This window comes from Salvelinus fontinalis, chromosome 5 (assembly GCF_029448725.1).
Source record: "Salvelinus fontinalis isolate EN_2023a chromosome 5, ASM2944872v1, whole genome shotgun sequence".
NCBI classification, from domain to species: domain Eukaryota; kingdom Metazoa; phylum Chordata; class Actinopteri; order Salmoniformes; family Salmonidae; genus Salvelinus; species Salvelinus fontinalis.
Genome location: NC_074669.1, coordinates 12194406 through 12215079, shown reverse-complemented (window position 1 = coordinate 12215079; position 20674 = coordinate 12194406). Strand labels below are relative to the sequence as shown.

Below are 20674 nucleotides of genomic sequence, written 5' to 3'. Positions count from 1 at the left end.
CTCAGTATGGAAGTGGTCAGATGACGCGGATGCTACGCTAGAGGACTGTTTTGCTAGCACAGATTGGAATATGTTCTGGGATTCATCCAATGGCATTGAGGAGTATACCACCTCAGTCACCGACTTCATCAATCAGTGCATCGACTACGCCGTCCCCACAGTGACCGTACGTACATTTCCCTTCCAGAAGCCATGGATTACAGGCAACATCCACAAGGAGTGGGAAACCCGGACGCTTATAAGAAATCCCACTATGCCCTTAGACAAACTATCAAACAGGCAATACAGGGCTAAGATTGAATCCTACTACACTGGCTCTGACGCTCGTCGGATGTAGCAGGGCTTGAAAACTATTACGGACTACAAAGGAAAACCCAGACGAGAGCTGCCAAGTGACGCAAGCCAACCAGACATGCTAAATGCCTTTTCTGCTCGCTTCCAGGCAAGCAACACTGAAGAATGCATGAGAGCACCAGCTGTTTTCCGGACGACTGTGTGATCACGCTCTCCATAGCCGATGCGAACATTCACAAAGCAGAAGGGGCCAGACGGATTACCAGGACGTGTACTCAAAGCATGTGCGGACCAACTTGCAAATGTCTTCACTGACGTTTTAAACCTCTCCCTGGCCGAGTCTGTAATACTTGCATGTTTCAAACATACCACCATAGTCCCTGTGCCCAAAAAAGCAAAGGTAACCTGCCTAAAAGATTACCGCCCAATAGCACTATCGCCCCCGTTGCACAAAACCATCATGCCAGAAACCCTAGACCCACTCCAATTGGCAATCCGCCCCAACAGATCAACAGATGACGCAAACTCAATCGCACTCCACACTGCCCTTTCCCACCTAGACAAAAGGAACATCTATGTGAGAATGCGGTTCATTGACTACAGCTCAGCGTTCAACACCATAGTGCCCACACAGCTTATCACTAAGCTAAGAACACTGGGACTAAACACCTCCCTCTGCAACTGGGTCCTGGACTTCCTGACGGGCCGCCCCCAGGTGGTAAGGGTATGCAACAACACATCTGCTACGCTGATCCTCAACACTGGGGCCCCTCAGGGGTGCGTGCTTAGTCCCCTCCTGTACTCCCTGTTCATCCACGACTGCGTGGCCAAGCACGACTCCAACACCATCATTAAGTTTGCTGACGACGAAACAGTGGTAGGCCTGATCACCGACAACGATGAGACAGCCTATAGGGAGGTCAGAGACCTGGCAGTGTGGTGCCAGAACAACAATCTCTCTCTCAATGTGAGCAAGACAAATGAGCTGATTGTGGACTATAGGAAAAGGAGGGCCGAACAGGCCCCCATGAACATCAACAGGACTGAAGTGGAGCGGGTTGAGAGTTTCAAGTTCCTTGGTGTCCACATCACCAACAAACTATCATGGTCCAAACACACCAAGATAGTCGTGAAGAGGGCTCGACAACACCTTTTCTCCCTCAAGAGACTGAAAAGATTTGGCATGGGTCCCCAGATCCACAAAAAGTTCTACAGCTGCACCACCGAGAGCATCCTGACCGGTTGCATCACCGTCTGGTATGGCATCTGACCATACAACACCAGTGTTTTTACACTGCTGCTACTCGCTGTTTATTATCTATGCATAGTCACTTTACAAATGACCTCAACTAACCTGTACCCCCACACATTGACTCTGTACCGGTACCCCCTGTATATAGCCTTGTTATTGTTATGTATATTTTTTGTTACTTTTTGATTGATTCGATTTTTTTACTTTAATTTATTTAGTAAATATTTATTTAACTCTATTTCTTGAACGGCATTGTTAGTTATTAAGGGCTTGTAAGTAAGCATTTCACGGTAAGGTTTATGCGGATTTTAAAATATTTGCATGAAAATCTGTCGCCAATTCAATGGAAACCTAGCTTTAGACAGAATTAATTGCACACCATTTACAATCATAGAATATCATCAAAAGTCAAATCCTGATCTAGCACAATATTTGTAATAAAATAGAATGTTAAAATATGCAATATATACGAGACAATATATTGCATATTTGAACATTCTATTTTATAAAACATTGTATTTTACTGTCTGCTCACTGTTAGTGTTGATGGTACTTTGGAAAGAACTACAAAGCCACCTTTTGTCCCACCAACCTACTGAACATTTCCATCAAAAACACACACAAAAAAAGATCATTAGTGTAGATTCCACCTCCTCACATGCATTAACATTTTGGCAATTAAGTGTAAATAAACTATTACTGCTTATGATAAAAACATTATTTTCAAAAACAGTCTGTACACAGTACAAAATGCTTGGGTGACATTTATTTATTCAAAGACGGTAGAAGGGAGAAAACAAGAGAAAGCAAGTACAAATATTTTTTTATAATACATGACAAGATATTGCAGTTAAATTTGACATACCATACAATGACATACCAAAAGTAAAAAGAAAACTTGAACTAAAATACATACATTTACAAGGTATTGGATAGACCTACATGCAAAGATTAATTTAAAAAAAAATGTGTGAATGTTTTGTGTGTAAAAAGTAATACTATTGAGTGCCAAAATTATCTTTTTTAGTTCAAGTGATAATTCTGGTTCTCCAACAGATTAGACAGAAATGACCCTTTTTAAAAAGTGTAGTGTGTCACAAAAGCAAGTGTACACATGCACAACCGTCTGTACACAGCAAAGTGCCAAGGCTGGAAATGAACAGAACCCTTAGTACAGAAATTCATGACCATAGTAAGTAGCTTGGTTATTTTGGTTGGTTGTATTAGTCTTTTCCTAATTTCTTTCCCAAAGGCACTGAAGCACCCCTAACTATAAATTATGTTTGTTTGTTTTGGACTCTTATTGGTGTGTGATCCAGTCAGCACCAGGTTGCTCTGTACCAGTCCACCACTGCACTCTGGTCATTGAAATGAACGGAACCCAGGCCCGTAAACGTTTGGGAGAGCTCTAACACCAGAGAGGAGGTGTTGTGAGAGACAGAGCAGAGTGGTGGATGGAGGGAGCAGGCTGGCAGAGAGAATAGTAGCTAAAGTTAGCCTGGACCTCAACACTGAGGGGAGAGAAATATGTGAATGAAAAAGTGCACTGCAGCATGTGTGACTCAATCATATCCACAACTATCAATCATGGAGTGTCTTTAAGCTCTGATTGTATGCATCTTGGTAGAAGGGGCTTTTCCTAACAGAACCATCATCACAAATAAAATAACCATATATTATTATTCAGTTTCCCAGTCATTTCCTCATTCAGTATTTACTATATTTGACGCCGTACGCAGTCCTGTCCAGCAGCACATACCAACCCCTCCTACTACGAGACCCGGGGAGAAGTGTGATAACCAACGAAGAAGTAACTAATACTTAATACAGACGTGAATGAATGAGATTTCCTGATCCTAAAGAACTTCACAGTCTCACACACGCATCTGAAAAGAGTCCCACGTTTATGTGCACTATATGGAAGACAGACGGAGACACTGCCAGCAGCGTTGTTGTCTATGGATGTACTGGGACAAGCTGAGGTTCTAAGGACAAGCTGAACAGACAGGCACTATGATGACACACCTAAAACCCCCACCTCACCAGATCCCATCATGGTTGACACACCATGTACTGTATTCTATTTGGCATTTTTAGCTGTGTTTCCTCTATTGAACAGATGGACAGACAGGAAAACTAAAAACACACAGGCACCGAATGTTGCTAACGTCACGAAATGTCCAGTAGCCCCTGGGGAAAATGTTTTCTTATAAATGTTAACTAGACCCAAAATCAAACAGTTTTCTCCTCAGGGGCTTCAGTCTCCGACTGTCTGGGTTTGAACATCCTTTCAGTAGAGGCCTCCAACTACACATTACTTACACAGTCCCTCACACATACATCAACAATCTCATTGGAGGACCAAGGTGCAATTTTAACCGTTTAGCTGTACATAAAAAAAACAATAAATGAGGCTTAGACCAAAACAAATCAAATGCAGACCATAGCAAAACTAAACAATGTCTGAGGCCCTTCATGCTCTCCTGTGGCTCAGGCATACAGAAGGTACATCGTTTTGTAAATCTACTGACTGTAAATGGATCATTAGTACAAGGCATTGCTGTAGTTGTTTACTGAGGAGGATGGTTGTGTTAGCCTGGCCAGCAGGGGGCTTCAAGAGATGTAGTCCAGTCAAAATCGACTATTTGCAAGGCTGTGCCGTTGCAGTGTCCGACATACTTGCCTTGTAAATAAGGCGAATATTCAGCAGAGTCCATACTAAAATGTGGGACTTAGAGAAATGTGGGATATGTGAAATACATTTTTTGTTTTGAAACTACGAAAAATAAAAAGACAAGGCTTTACAAGTGGTATAGTTTACAGTCAGAACCAGCTAAACTGCAGATGTTAATGTCTTCTGCTGCTTACAGGTACGTAACTTTACATTCAATAATAAATTGTTACCATTTAAATTTTGATACATTTCATGTGAAACTTCTATTTTCTGTAGAGATATCTGTGGTTGACAGAAAACGTTACTTTAAAATGTTAGTCTGGTTGAGTCAGGTTCTTCATGTCTGTGTCCGAATGTCAGTCTTCCGTTTTCGCTTGTAGGGCAGGGGGATCATATTCAAATCTCTTTTTCTTTGAACTGGAATGTGAGAAGCCACCATTTTCCAATTTTCCTCCTTCAAATGTGAAGATGAAAACGTGCCAAAGAGTACAGGTGCGTCTGTGATGATGGTGAAGATGAGGACGAAGACTCTAGGATCTGTCCCACAGATTCAACTGGCTCCTCATTCCCTCTCTCACGTACTCTAAGGCACTCTTTAGTTTGTCAGGGGGACGACAATCTCCACGTAGTTGAGAGGGAAAAATCCTGATTGGCCGCGAAGCATGCCTTCGTACCAGTTCTCATCGATCTGATTGGTCAGGGTGATGATATCGCCCTCCTTGAAGCCCAGCTCTCCCTCATTCTCCGGGTCAAAGTCATACAGGGCCTTACAGCATGGCTGTTCTGAAACTGAACGACAGAAAGAGGAGAAAGGAGGCGAGAGGGATGGAAAACGGAGAGAGAAGGTTGAAAAAGTGTACATCATACCAGACAGTGATAGACTAATCCCATCTCTCTCTGTCCATACATCCCACCCTCCTTCTGCTGTCTAACAGAGCTGGACCGTCAGATTATGGTTTTAGGTTTTCACACGGCACTCTGTTAGCTTATGGTTCACACTGTAGTTGAAGTATTAGTAGGTGTGGCTGGGTTGTGAAATGAACACACGGCAGGCTCAGACAGTGTGAGGAGTGACAGTGCTAGAAATATGACCTGGCCTCCCATACAGCCCTGTGTTGTTCTGGTCAACAAATTAATTTAACAGAGTAACATCTCAAAACAGTTATTTGAATATCCTAAAAATGTAAGGTAGTCAAAGGATTAATGAGAGAAATAATATCATTAGCCTATAGAAAAAATCTAATGACAGTTGAAGCTTATTAAGAAAGAAATGATCCATGCAGGCTGGGAAAATCCCTCCATGCGAGGTTGAAAACAAAATGGCCAATAACCCATCCTCCTACTAGGCCTATCAGAAAAACTTAAAGACAAAAAATATACTTAGTTATGACCAGTAGCTTATTTCCAAAATATTCTAGCCTACAGCGTTGTCCTAAAATTGTTGTGGATTTCAAAATGATAAGAATGAAAGTTCATAGCTTAAGCCTAGGATATTCTCCACCAGCTTTATGAGAAATCTAACAATCAATATAATTTATTGTTCTATTATTTCACGAGGCAAATAAAGCAATTAAGCACTTCTGAAGACGGCAGACTGCTTCTACCCAGCTCATGATGTAGGACTATAACCAATCTCACTACGGTAAGACAGTCTGTTCCTCATCCTTCAGTCACTGCTCCATCATGTGTGCGTCACACAGATACACACGCAAACCTGCTCCTCCACCAGAAAAGATAAGTCATTTCCTCCACCTCTGCCCATGCTGTCAACATCTTTTGTCATGACTTGTCGCTTTCACTTCAATTTTTTGGGGGGGGGGGGGGGGGGGGGGGGGGGGGACGGACGGACGGACAATAGAGGCATTCATCGTATAGCACAATGTTTTATGGGTACATACATTGTCTTCAGAAAGTATTCACACCCCTTGACATTTTCCACATTTTGTTGTGTTACAGCCTGAATTTAAAATTGATTAAATATAGATGTTTTTGTCACTGGCCTACACACAATACCTCATAAATGTCAATGTGGACTTAAGCTTTTTATTTGTATCACATTTTTTTATAAAACATTTAAAGCTGAAATGTTCAGGAGTAAAAATGTGCTTGTTGCTGAACAAGTCAGATAAGTTGCATGGACTCACTTTGTTTGCAAAATTGTGTTTAACATGATTTTTTTATGACAACGTAATCTCTGTACCCCACACAAAATTATCTGTACGGCCCCACAGTCAAACAGTGAATTTCAAACAGATTCAACCACAAAGACCAGGGAGGATTTCCAATGCCTCGCAAAGAAGGGCACCTATTGGTACATTGGTAAAAATATAAATATCAGACATTGAATATCACTACATTCCAATGCAGTTGCAGGAGAGGAAGGAAACCGCTCAGGGATTTCATCATGAGGCAGGCCAAGCATGACTTTAAAACAGTTAAGAGTTTAATGGCTATGATAGGACTAAACTGAGGATGGATCAACAACATTGTAGTTAAGCAACAATACTAATTGAGAGAGTGAAAAGGAATTCTAGACAGAATATAAATATTACAAAACATGCATCATGTTTGCAACTAGGCACTTCAGTAATAATACAAAAAATGTGTCACAGCGATTAACTTTTTGTCCTGAATACAAAGTGTTATGTTGGGGCCAAGTCCAATACAACACATTACTGAGTACCACTCTTCATAATTTCAAGCATAGTGGTGGCTGCATCATGTTATGGGTATGCTTGTTATTGTTAAGTACTGGGGAGTTTTTCCAGGATAAAAAATAAACAGAATGGAGCTAAGCACAGGCACAATCCTAGAGGATTTTGGGAGATTAGTTCATCTGTCAGCAGGACAATAACTTAAAACACAAGGCCAAATCTACACTGGAGTTGCTTACCAAGAAGAAAGTCAATGTTCCTGAGTGGCTGAGTTACAGTTTTGACTTAAATCTGCTTGAAAATCTATGGCTAGACCTGAAAATGGTTGTCTAGCAATGATCAACAACCAATTTTACAGAGCTTAAAGAATTTTGAAATTAATAAAAATGGGCAAATGTTGCACAATCCAGGCGTGGAAAGATCTTAGAGACCCAGAAAGACTCACAGCTGTAATCTCTGCCAAAAGGTGATTCTAACACATATTGACTCAGGGGTGTGAATAGTTATGTAAATGAGATATTTCTGTATTTCATTTTTTATACATTTGCAAAAATCTTTTTAAAAAATCATGTTTTCACGTTGTCATTATGGGGTACTATTGTGTGTAGATGGGTGAGAGGAAAAAAACAAGTCAAGGGTTATGAATACTTTCTTAAGGTACTGTACATGGGCTCCAATACGATACAGGAAGGATACGTTTCATACTGAACAAAAATGTCTGGTGGACATTCCTGCAGTCAGCATGCCAATTGTACACTCCCTCAAAACTTGAGACATCTGTGGCATTGTGTTGTGTGACGAAACTGCACATTTTAGAGTGGCCTTTAATTGTCCTCAGCACAAGGTACACCTGTCTAATAATCATGCAGCTTAATCAGCTTCTTGATATGCCACACCTGTCAGGTGGATGGATTATCTTGACAAAGGAGAAATGCTCACTAACAGGGATGTAAAGAAATGTGTGCACAAAAGTTGAGATGTTTTTTTTGTACCTATGGAAAAATTATGGGATCTTTTATTTCAGCTCATGAAACATGGGACCAACTATTTACATGTTGCGTTCATACTTTTGTTCAGTATAGTTTGAATTGTTTTGGTGCGATTCGGTTTGATTAGAAAATAAATTGATGCGTTTCGGTTCAATGCACTAAAATGTTGAATAAACACATTTGTTTTCTCTTTTTAATTCAAATCTGCTGCTGATGGAGCTCATGAGCTAGCCCTGAGATGCATCTTTCTGAGCTGTGGAAGCACCTGAGCTGAGCCATAAAGGAGACTACGCATCTATCACACCACTATCAGATAAGGGGGGGGGGGGGGGGCAATGTAGCCAGTTTGTCTCCCCACTTTGTTTCTGAAATCACCACCATCCACCAATTGACTAGCAATTTTTTCAGATTAAGTGATAGTAATGTATCAATATTCATAATTTACAAATTGACTATGATATAGCCAATGACTATACAGCACAACTTGGACTTCACACCATCTCAAAATCAAATGGTTTTGACCGTTTGGAAGTTTACAGAGAGATCTTCTCTTCTCCTCTCATGTCGGCCGTGCGATTCGCAAAAGTGATTGCTCATTATGAAATTACCAACTTAACTCTGTATATCTAAAAATGACAATATACACTGATTATTTAAAGCAAAACTACCAAAACTATTGCTGATTGTGATCCTGAACAATCAAAATAAAATATAGTGTAAGCCAGATGAGAGTTGTGTTGCCGGGAGCTTACTTTTATTCCGGTAAAAACACAATTTTCAACAGCGCATAGCTGTCAATAACCTAGCAAATTACTTAGGTTGTCACTCAACTAATTAAGCCTAATATCACAGACGCCATTTTAGCATTTGAATGCTGAAGGTGCTGCGCAGATGTGCAAGATCAGGAACAGGCCACCTACCTTGCGTTGGTCAGAGCGCAGTTTCAGAAGGCTACTGATATTTGCCTGGAGTTGTTCGGCACACATGCAAAATGAGATCAATGACAGTTAGATGCAGTTCAACACTGAAAGAGAGGACGCATAATGTTCGTATAGGATTTCTGACCGATACATGCTACATTTGAATTGGTTTGTGGTCTGTGGGATGATGCACTCGGGGACCGATGCGTATTGGTGAATCATTACATCCCTAGTGCTAAATGCTCAGCAGCTGTGCATTTGGTTTGCAAATGTAGTAGTTATCTAGCTGGTTAGCTTCTTTCAAAATCAAGCTTCTCTTGGTAACAGCAGATAATCCCCTACTGAGTATCATAGCATTTTTTAGTTACTTGTATAACTTTGAGCTGGGATCTCTGTCCTGCAAATAGTTTGTGTCAGAGACATATATGCATTAGCATTTAGCTAGCATTCGCTATGGGATTCTACATGTATAGGTTAGCATTGCTAACCTTCTGATTACAGAAGCTCAGTGGGGTTTGAAAATAGCGCCAATTGTGTTCAGTGCCAATATCCCAGGATGGTACACGGTCAGTTTAAAGGTATGACAATCTGGATACGCCCCATGCCTAGTACATAATCACGATAGGACAAAGGTGGACATCGACCAACCGTAGAACACGGTGGCTAGGACTGAAGGGGCACAGGAAGTCCATATCTTACTCATAGCATGGAACAGAGACCCTGTCAGTCTCAAAACACACACATAAACACGCAAAAGTAGTGAAACCACACACTGATGGCTGTCACAATCCCAGTGACAGTGTTTTGCATCATCTCTGTGAGACCAACAATTCTGAAGTTCTTCTGACCCTGCCCCATCACTCACTCACTCCCCCTCTGACCCTCCCTCGCGCCATCCCCCTCTGACCCTGCACTGCTCCCTCTCGCCATCCATCTCCCTCTGAGCTCAGGCAGCTCATGGCCTTAACACCAGGCTTTTTGTCTCAAAAAATGTCCTCTTTGTACCAGCTTACCCCACAGGCAGTTGGCACAGGGCACGACACACTGGATATGGGGAGGGATCCATCACTGTCTATGGGAGACTCACTTTTATTGTGGAATACAACACATCCCCTACCCATAAATCTAGGAGACATTCGGAGACACACTAACCCAAAGATGTATCATATACAGGTTTTCTTTTTGGATCAAAATGGTGCTTAGGTGGTGGGCAGGGTGGTGGTGTGGCCATGGGCGTGGCCAATGGTGCGGTCACCAACCTACATTTTTTTTAGAGGCCCTCCTGTTGGCGGCAGTGACGAATTAGGTTGTTTTAAAGCATCTTTCCCTCGATCCTGACTAGTCTCCCAGTCCCTGCCGCTGAAAAACATTTCCACTGCATGATTCTGCCACCACTATGCTTCACCGTAGGGATGGTGCCAGGTTTCCTCCAGACGTGACACTTGTCATTCAGGCCAAAAAGTTTAATCTTGGTTTCATCAGACCAGAGAATCCTGTTTTTCATGGTCTGAGAGTCCTTTAGGTGCCTTTTGGCAAACTCCAAGCAGGCTGTCATGTGCCTTTTACTGGGGAGTAGCTTCCATCTGGCCAGTCTGCAATAAAGGCCTAATTGGTAGAGTGTTGCAGAGATGGTTGTCCTTCTGGAAGGTTCTCCCATCTCTACAGAGAAACTCTGGAGCTCTGTCAGAGTAACTATCGGGTTCTTGGTCACCTCCCTGACCAAGGCCCTTCTCCCCCGATTGCTCAGTTTGGCAGGGCGGCCAGCTCTAGGAATATTCTTGGTGGTACCAAACATCTTCCATTTAAGAATAATGGAGGCCACTGTGTTCTTGGGGACCTTTAATGCTGCAGAAATGTCTTGGTACCCTTCCCCAGATGTGTGCCTCAACCTCATGGCTTGGTTTTTCCACTGACATGCACTAACTGTAAGACCTTATATAGACAGGTGTGTGGGTTTCCAAATCATGTTCAATAGAATGTTTTACCACAGTTATAGTTGTAGAAATAGCTCAAGGATGATCAATGGAAAAGGATGTACGTGAGCTCGATTTCAAGTCTCATTGCATAAGGTCTGAATACTTATTTAAAAGGTATCGTTTTTTAAATTTGAATACATTTGCTAAAATGTTTAAAAACCTGTTTTTGTTTTGTCATTATAGGGTATTGCATGTAGATTGATGAGGGGGGAAAAAACTATTTAATACATTTTAGTATAAGGCCGTAACATAACAAAATGTGGAAAAAGTCAAAAAGGTCTGAATACTTTCCAAAGGCACTGTATGTATGTATGTATGCACGTACGTACGCTCGGGCACACACACACGCTCGGGCACACACACACACACACACACACACACACACACACACACACACACACACACACACACACACACACACACACACACACACATACTAGTGGACACCTACTCATGCATGGGTTTTTTGTTTTACTATTTTCTACATTGTCGAATAATAGTGAATACATCAAAACTATGAAATAACACATGGAATCATGTAGTAAAAAAAAAGTGTTAAACAAATCAAAATATATTTGATATTACATTATTATTCTACAATGTAGACAATAGTAAAACTAAAGAAAAACCCTGGAATGACTGGTACTGTGTGTGTATTCATATTCCTTGACTTATTCCACATTTTGCTGTTACAGCCTGAATTCAAAATTTATTAAATGTGTTTTTTCTCCTCACCCATCTACATACAATACCCATAATGGCAAAGTGAAAATATGTTTTTATTGAAAATTAAATACAGAAACCCTAGTTATTGTCCTGTTAAAAGGTGAATTTCTCCCCCAGTGTCTGGTGGAAATCAGACTGAACAAAGTTTTCCTCTAGGATGGTGTCTGTGCTTAGCTCAATTACTTTACATTTTTATCCTGAAAAATTCCCCAGTCCTTAACAATTACAAGCATACCCATAACATGACGCAGCCACCATCATGCTTGAAAATATGGAGAGTGTTGGATTTGCCCCAAACATAACACTTTGTATTCAAGGCAAAAAGTTAATTGCTTTCCAACCTTTTTAGCAGTATTACTTTAGTGCCTAATTGCAAACAGGATGCATATTTTTTTATATTTTCTATTCTGTACAGGCTTTCATTCTTTTCACTCTGTCAATTAGGTTAGTATTGTTGAGTAACTACAATGTTGTTCCATCTACCATCTACCTTCTTTGCGAGGCATTGGAAAACCTCCCTAGTCTTTGTGGTTGAATCTGTGTTTGAAATTCACTGCTCGACTGAGGGACCTTACAGATAATTGTGTGGGGTACAGAGATATTGGGGGGGTTAACACTATCATTGCAAACAGAGTGCAACTTATTATGTGACTTGTTAAGCAAATTAACTGCTGAACTTATTTAGGCTTGCCATAACAAAGGGGTTGAATACATATTGACTCAAGACATTTCAGCTTTTCATTTTTAATTGATTTGTAAAAATTTCGAAAAACATAATTCCACTTTGACATTATGGGGTATTTAATGATTGAACTGAAAGTGGGTTCAGTCCAAACTCTGTAGTGACAGGACTATGGCCTGAGGTGGTCCACCAGCATGTGTGTGGCTGTGTGCCATTTCAGAGGCAGTCAGTGCAGGTCATTAAACTGTCAATCAAAAAGCTCTAGGCTTTGTATCTAAAAATAGCTGGTAAACATTTCAACCAGAGAAACAACCAAACCCAACGAAGAACCCAATCAAATGAATGAGTTCTTAAAATGACCTGTTACTTAAATATTTTGAGTACAAAATAATGGATCATTTCAATCACAGAACTTATATTCTAGAGCTTTTGATTTGATACATGTAGTTCACTGATAGGATTGCATCTACCATTTCACAAAAGTAGGTCGGCTGTCTCTGACAAACAAACACACTCTCACTCACGTCTGGTTATATATATTTATTTATTTCCCTTCCCCAGCCTCTGTCCCTACAGGAGGTATTTTGCCTTTTGGTAGGCCCGTCATTGTAAACAATAATTAGTTTTTAACTGATTTGCCTAGTTAAATAAAGGTTACATTTTTATTTATTTTTTTATTAAAAATTTGGTGTGGAGGAAGGGGGACATCACAAGAAGAGAGGAACAAGGTCAACAGGAGAAGAGGGCAACCAGCTGAAAGCTGCCTGCACCCCTCTCCTGTTCATTCACCCTCTCTCACACATACACGTGCATGCTCACACATACACACATGTGCACACACACAGACAACCAACTCATCCTATGACAGACACACACATTCATACCACACTCCAAAGTATGGAAGTGAATCTCTAAATCTGCAGTAGTGAAATATTTGAAAGAAATTCCTTTTCGATGAGCTGATATACACAGTAGGTAGCATGTGCTTACCTGAGTTGCGGGAGGGTGGTGGGCCAACTGAGGTCGTGTAGACACCATTGGTTGATTGGTTGTCACTGTCAAAGTCAAAGATGGGTTTGGCCTTAGGTGTGTATTCGCGACGTGGTCGGTTCTGGGCCTCGTTCATCCTGAAGAGAAGAAAGATAGAGCAGCCTGGCAGATCTCAGTTATCAGTAGACTCAATATTAGAAACGGTACACAAATATACATAATTCATAATAAAAATATTTTAAAAGAAACTAAGGGAATGGCTATCTTGACGCTTCTGATATATTTTACAGCTAACAGTTAAACCCCTGGGTCAACCAGTGTGTCCGTTTTTCTGTGATTAAGGGCCTTGGATGTTACCATGCAGATCCACACATTGAGACAGATTATGGCGAGGGGTGCTGTGACTAGACAGTATGAGGGGGCTGTGCTGGTAACGGGACTGGGAATGAGGCTGGGATTGGTGAGTGGGCCTACTGTATCTCTATCATGACACTACACACATAAGCTTGAAGTGACTGTACAGGAAAGATGGGCAGTGGAAGTAGAGACACATGTGTACCTACCTGTCCCTGAGTTTGTCTGAGAGCTCGTCCAGAATCTGTGTGGCCTGTCTGTGGTACTGCAGCTGGGACTCCACCAGAGACGACAGCTGGCTCACCTGCTCTATCTGCACAGAGACACACACAAAGAGCAGGATATGGTTACTAACTGTACACACTAGGGGTGTGAACGTTTAAATGAAATTGGGATCCTTAACGGTAAGAAAATTATCTCACCAAAGAACAATGTTTTATTTTTATTTTCTTCACTAAATTAAAACAAATCATAGTGCAATTATCACAAAACATTATTTTCAGTGTTATAGCCTAACTAGATGATGGGCTATGAAGGGCTTGGGAAAAGTTGTGTAATTTAATGTTAGACAGCGATATCATTGATGCAGAAAGTAAACCACATAGCGGGTCAATTTCAGCAACAACTAAAGCCGTCTGCATGTTTCAGTTTGGCTGGCGCATAGCTGAGTCGGCTAAGCAAACCGAACGAGTGTGTTCATATACTCCCTTAAAAGACCTTCGCAAGAAAAAATAAAATAATAAAATAAATAAATGGCAATAGTACTGTTTGTCCATCTTGAGACGCTGTAGCCAGTATACACTTCTTCAAAATAGTTAGAATTAATGATAACTCAAGAAATCTGTCATTAAATTTGACATTTTTGCAGAGATCTTAGTCAGGCAATTTTACATCTAATTATGTTTGGTTCAGTATTTTTCAAGTGAAGAAATTTGCATGAACACGATTTGTCTCTAGTTAAATGACAACATTTAATTGAAGAACCCCTACTGTTGACTATCAGTGCAAAGTTTGAGAGGGTTTATCTAATGTTCCATTGTTATATTTTAGCTCAACTCGTTCTGGCTAGCATTAGTTGTTGATCTTGCTGTTGATGATGTGCATAACTGAGGGACAGATAGCCTTCCTTTTCAGTTGTTTGATCAATAGAACTGTAAAGTTCTTAAATGTAAAGAAGACTCCCGTTATATTTAAAGTTGAAGTCGGAAGTTTACATACACCTTAGCCAAATACATTTAAACTCCGTTTTTCACAATTCCTGACATTTAATCCTAGTAAAAGTTCCATGTCTTAGGTCAGTTAGGATCACCACTTTATTTTAAGAGAATAATAGTAGAGAGAATGATTTATTTCAGCTTTTATTTATTTCATCACATTCCCAGTGGGTCAGAAGTTTACATACACTCAATTAGTATTTGGTAGCATTGCCTTTAAATTGTTTAACTTGGGTCAAACGTTTCAGGTAGCCTTCCACAAGCTTCCCACAATAAGTTGGGTGAATTTTGGTCCATTCCTCCTGACAGAGCTGGTGTAACTGAATCTGGTTTGTAGGACTCCTTGCTCGCACACGCTTTTTCAGGTCTGCCCACAAATTTTGTATAGGATTCAGGTCAGGGCTTTGTGATGGCCACTCCAATACCTTGACTTTGTTGTCCACAACTTTGTAAGTATGTTTGGGGTCATTGTCCATTTGGAAGATCCGTTTGCGATCAAGCTTTAACTTCTTGACTGATGTCGTGAGATGTTGCTTCAATATATCCACATAATTTTCTTCCCTCATGATGCCATCTATTTTGTGAAGTGAACCAGTCCCTCCTGCACCAAAGCAACCCCACAACATGATGCTGCCACCCCCGTGCTTCACGGTTGTGTTTGTGTTCTTCGGCTTGCAAGCATCCCCCTTTTTCCTCCGAACATAACGATGGTCATTATGGCCAAACAGTTGTATTTTTGTTTCATCAGACCAGAGGACATTTCTACAAAAAGTATGATCTTTGTCCCCATGTGCAGTTGCAAACTGTAGTCTAGCATTTTTATGGCGGTTTTGGAGCAGTGGCTTCTTCCTTGCTGAGCGGCCTTTCAGGTTATGTTGATATAGGACTCGTTTTACTGTGGATATAGATACTTTTGTACCTGTTTCCTCCAGCATCTTCACAAGGTCCTTTGCTGTTGTTCTGGGATTGATTTGCACTTTTCGCACCAAAGTACATTCATCTTTAGGAGACAGAACGCGTCTCCTTCCTGAGCGGTATGACGGCTGCGTGGTCCCATGGTGTTTATACTTGCGTACTATTGTTTGTACAGATGAACGTGGTACCTTCAGGCATTTGGAAATTTCTCCCAAGGATGACCCAGACTTGTGGAGGTCTACCATTTTTTTTTGTGGAGGTCTTGGCTGATTTCTTTTGATTTTCCCATGATGTCAAGCAAAGAGGCATTACGTTTGAAGATAGGCCTTGAAATACATCCACAGGTACACCTCCAATTGACTCAAATTATGTCAATTAGCCTATCAGAAGCTTCTAAAGCCATAACATAATTTTCTGGAATTTTCCAAGCTGTTTAAAGGCACAGTCAACTTAGTGTATGTATACTTCTGACCCACTGGAATTGTGATACAGTGAATTATAAGTTAAATAATCTGTCTGTAAACAATTGTTGGAAAAATTACTTGTGTCATGCACAAAGTAGATGTCCTAACCGACTTGCCAAAACTATAGTTTGTTAACAAGAAATTTGTGGAGTGGTTGAACAACAAGTTTTAATGACTCCAACCTAAGTGTATGTAAACTTTCGACTTTGCAGAATTTGCAGAAATACATTCAGGTGTATTTTGTGATTTTTGGCGAATACGTTCTAATGATCTAAAGTTGCGCTTTTGCTAGTACCTGTAAACACACAGGCTTATTTGCATGAAGGCCTACTGTAGCTCTGATTGGCAATGGCACACCGGTCTGTGTAAACTCTGGTCCTGGACGAGACAGATGTTTTTATTACGATATCTATTAATTGTCCAAAAGCACGGCCGCTTTGCCACTATATATTGCCATTGAATTTTCACAAATGCACAAACATTCTAAGAATTTATGAAAACGACCATATCTAAGTACTTGCTTGTCAGAAAATTTTAAAAAATAAAAAAGGTGTCATTCTTCCTGTGGGAGTATATTATCATTTTTTTTATACGATTTCATGTTGCTAAAACGCTGTCAGTTCCACTTTAAGAGCCTTTAAACATGAGGCTCAACTTAGCCACCGTTGAGGTGCCCTAGCCAACACGCTGTAAACAGCGCAGATACTGTGAACAGCGCAGATACTGTGTGAAAGCAAAGTGTTGCTCATCTCAATATCCTAGCCTATCCATTGATGATGACTTTACTGAAGTTGCGAGACATTGCGAGATCCAGCTTTTGAATGCCGATAGAAAGGCCTAGTGCATGGTTCTGACTGTCTGCGTGTAGGCCAACCTGCCTATACTATGCCCCTCCCCTCGCTCTCCGTCCCTTGCTAGCTCGCTATGAAAGACGCAAGTGTTTGTGGTCTCGGAAGTACGGCAACTAATCTGTCTTGTCCATTCCAAAAATACTGAGTCTTGACACTCAGAAATGGAGAGTCGACTTTTCAATGATTTTGGAGTCGACTCTCCACCACTAGGCCTACATCATCGTCGTTAACAATTGGAAAAATGGCAGAGAAAGGCAAGCGACAGCAGCAAAGTCCTGTAGGGCAATACTTTGAGAAGTTAAATGAGAAGGAAATGCAAACTTTGCGAGGTGGAATTGAGATAGAGTAATAGTAGTACAGGTGCAATGCTTAACCATCATGAAAGTGGTGCACCATCAGACCCAAACTGTTGCTGGCAGCAGTGCAGCTGCATTGTGAATTCATGTGGAATTTTATGATTAAAAAATAAAAACATTTAAAACTGAAAATCGTTTTTTTTTTAAATTCTCTCCATTTGCCACATCCCTAGTACACACTAAAACACAAACCGACATACAAGCATGCAAGGACCAGGCCCATGGTTACCTTGATACACACGAGTAGTAACAGTGGCATTCCCCTGGATATCCAGTATCGCATTGTGGTTAATATATAATCTGTTTAACGATGTGAGTGAAAACAGTATTGTATTTACATACACCCTAAACAGATGGGAGGGCAGGCTAACCATAGTACACATAGGCCATGGAGCTGCTCTGCTGATTAGGACTGTACATAGATTATATTTCATTTTGAGCTAAATTGATTCATGCTGCAGGTGACACTCGTTATGGTGGCGAAGAGTGGATTTAACCAGTAAAGCTTATTGAACAAATGACCTTGAGGTGACACTGATTCCCCCTGATCTCTTTCCCAGAGCAACAATACTGATAATTAAACCATAAACATTAGGTTGATAATAGGCTGGGTGTTTCCATTGACATTATGAATGTTATCACGGGACAGAACCACACCCCCACCCACAGACAGATACTACTCACGTCAGTCTCCAGTATGTTGTACATGCTGGTCTCGGCCACATCTTTAGACTCGTGGAACTTCTCCAGGGCCTGTCTTAGCTCCTCGTCTGGGATCTTCCCTTGGCGCTTCTTCTTATAGTCGTAATCCAGACGCCTTCCCTCCAGCTTTTTTAGATGGTGCTGGGGGACGGGAGGAGAGGACGATGGGGAGAGGAGAAGGGATGGGTAGATGAGGAGAGAGGAGATGAAGGTATGGGGGATGTAAATTCTAGAGATGACAAAGATATTGATTTCTGCAGCAGATGGATAAGTGTGTAATGTAGTACAGTACCTGTATCTCTCGAAGGTCCTTGTCACACAGGTTTTGTAATGGATCGATGAAGTTCTGTTTAACATCTATGTCTAGAGAGTCCTTCACCTCCGCCAGCCTCTTCATGGTATCCCCCGCATCTACTAGAGCCCCACCTGACACAGAGCAAGAGCAGAAGCTTAGTCAAATGTACAAATGAAAAACAACACTCCACATAACTGGTGCCATCTATACACACACACACACACACACACACACACACACACACACACACACACAACGTACCAAAGTTGGTTTCCTCCCCTAGGTCCCGGCCGTACTTGACCATACACTCTCCTAGCAGGCCCTCAGCCTGGGGATAGCCTGGGTTCTTCACCTGGCCTCTGATCTTAGACATGGTGTTCAACATAGAGAGTTTCGCCCGCGACGCTGAGAGAGTGTGAATGGAGGAGAGGGATGCAGAGAAAGGATGGGATGGAGAACGAGTCAGATGGAGAGGTGGTACTTAGTCATACAGTACCAGTCAAAAGTTTGGACACCTACTCATTCCAGCGTTTTCTTAATTTTTTACTATTTTCTACATTGTAGAATAATAGTGAAGACATCAAAACTATGAAACACATATGGAGTCACGTAGTAATCAAAAAGGTTAAGTCAAAATATATTTTATATTTAAGATTCTTCAAAGTAGCCACCTTTTGCCTTGATGACAGCTTTGCACGCTCTTGGCATTCTCTCAACCAGCTTCATGAGGTAGTCACCGGGAATGCAATTCAATTAACAGGTGTGCCTTTTTAAAAGTTAATTTGTGGAATTTCTTTCCTTCTTAATGTGTTTGAGCCAATCAGTTGTGTTGTGACAAGGTTGGGGTGGTATACAGAAGATGGCCCTATTTGGTAAAAGACCAAGAACAGGAACAGCTCAAATAAGCAAAGAGAAATGACAGTCCATCATTACTTTAAGACATGAAGGTCAGTCAATAAGGAACATTTTAAGAACTTTGAAAGTTTATTCAAGTGCAGTCGCAGAAACCATCAAGCTCTTTGATGAAACTGTCTCTCATGAGAAACGCCACAGGAAAGGAAGACCCCGATTTACCTCTGCTGCAGAGGATAAGTTCATTAGATTTACCAGCCTCAGAAACTGCAGCCCAAATAAATGCTTCATAGAATTCAAGTAAAAAACACATAAACATCAACTTTTCAGAGGGGACTGCGTGAATCAGGTCTTCATGGTCGAATTGGTGCAAAGAAACCACTACTAAAGGACACCAATAAGAAGAAAACACTTGCTTGGGCCAAGAAACACGAGCAATGGACATTAGACCGGTGGAAATCTGTCCTTTAGTCTGATGAGTCCAAATTCCTGATTTTTGGTTCCAACCGCCGTGTCTTTGTGAGACGCAGAGTATGTGAACAGATGATCTCCACGTGTGTGGTTCCCACCGTGAAGCATGGAGGAGGAGATGAGATAGTGCTTTGCTGATGACACTGTCAGTGATTTATTTAGAATTCAAGGCACACTTAACCAGCATGGCTACCATAGCATTCTGCAGCGATACACCATCCCATCTGGTTTGGGCTTAGTGGAACTATCATTTCTTTTTCAACAGGCGAATGACCCTCCAGGCTATGTACGGGCTATTTGACCAAGAATGAGAGTGATGGTGCTGCATCAGATTACCTGGCCTTCACCATCACCCAACCTCAACCCAATTGAGATGGTTTGGGATGAGTTGGACCACAGAGTGAAGGAAAAGCAGCCAACAAGTGCTCAGCATATGTGGGAACTCCTTCAAGACTGTTGGAAAAGCATTCCTCATGAAGCTGGTTGAGAGAATGGCAAAAGTGTGCAAAGCTGTCATCAATCAAGGAAAAATCTCAAATATACTTTTTGGTTACTACATGACTCAATATGTGTTATTTAATAGTTTTGATGGCTTCAGTATTATTCAACAATGTAGAAAATAGCTTTTAAAAAATTAAGAAAAACCCTTGAATGAGTAGGTGTGTCCAAACATTTTTTCTGTGATTTAGCAGGAAATACGTTTTACACAATAACACAATTGTTATTAATGCAGTCTCTTCCTGGTGTGTAGTCTCACCTGGGTTGGGCTGTAGGTACTCAGAGGTTTTGGAGATTACCTCCACCACAGCTTTGCTGGTCACATCTACTTTCTACAAAACACAGGGGACATCACTAACAACCATAAGGAAATATGAAACGCCATGGCCGTGTCCGAATACACATACATGCATTCTAAATAGTAGGCATTTTGGGTATGCAAAAAATTAAGTTTTATAGTATGTGAAATTTAGTATGCTTTAAAATGCCAGGATACTTATTTAGGCTTTTCCTCTAGTACAATTCGCTTCACACTATTAAGGAAG

At 41.1% G+C, this 20674-nt stretch overlaps 1 protein-coding gene across 1 annotated transcript in view; it reads right to left on the bottom strand.

Moving 5' to 3' along the window:
- Positions 1 to 2293: 2293 nt before the first annotated feature.
- The window catches only part of LOC129855123 (endophilin-A2-like), a 32249-nt gene continuing 13868 nt past the window's right edge, over positions 2294 to 20674 (bottom strand). Inside the window, exons 3-9 of the mRNA XM_055922466.1 lie at positions 20389 to 20461; positions 18570 to 18713; positions 18306 to 18439; positions 17996 to 18154; positions 13721 to 13824; positions 13158 to 13294; positions 2294 to 5009 (exon numbers count right to left, since the gene is read on the bottom strand). Of these exons, the coding sequence (XP_055778441.1) occupies positions 4816 to 5009; positions 13158 to 13294; positions 13721 to 13824; positions 17996 to 18154; positions 18306 to 18439; positions 18570 to 18713; positions 20389 to 20461 (945 nt within the window). The 3' untranslated portion in view covers positions 2294 to 4815. The remainder of the gene's footprint in view (positions 5010 to 13157; positions 13295 to 13720; positions 13825 to 17995; positions 18155 to 18305; positions 18440 to 18569; positions 18714 to 20388; positions 20462 to 20674) is intronic.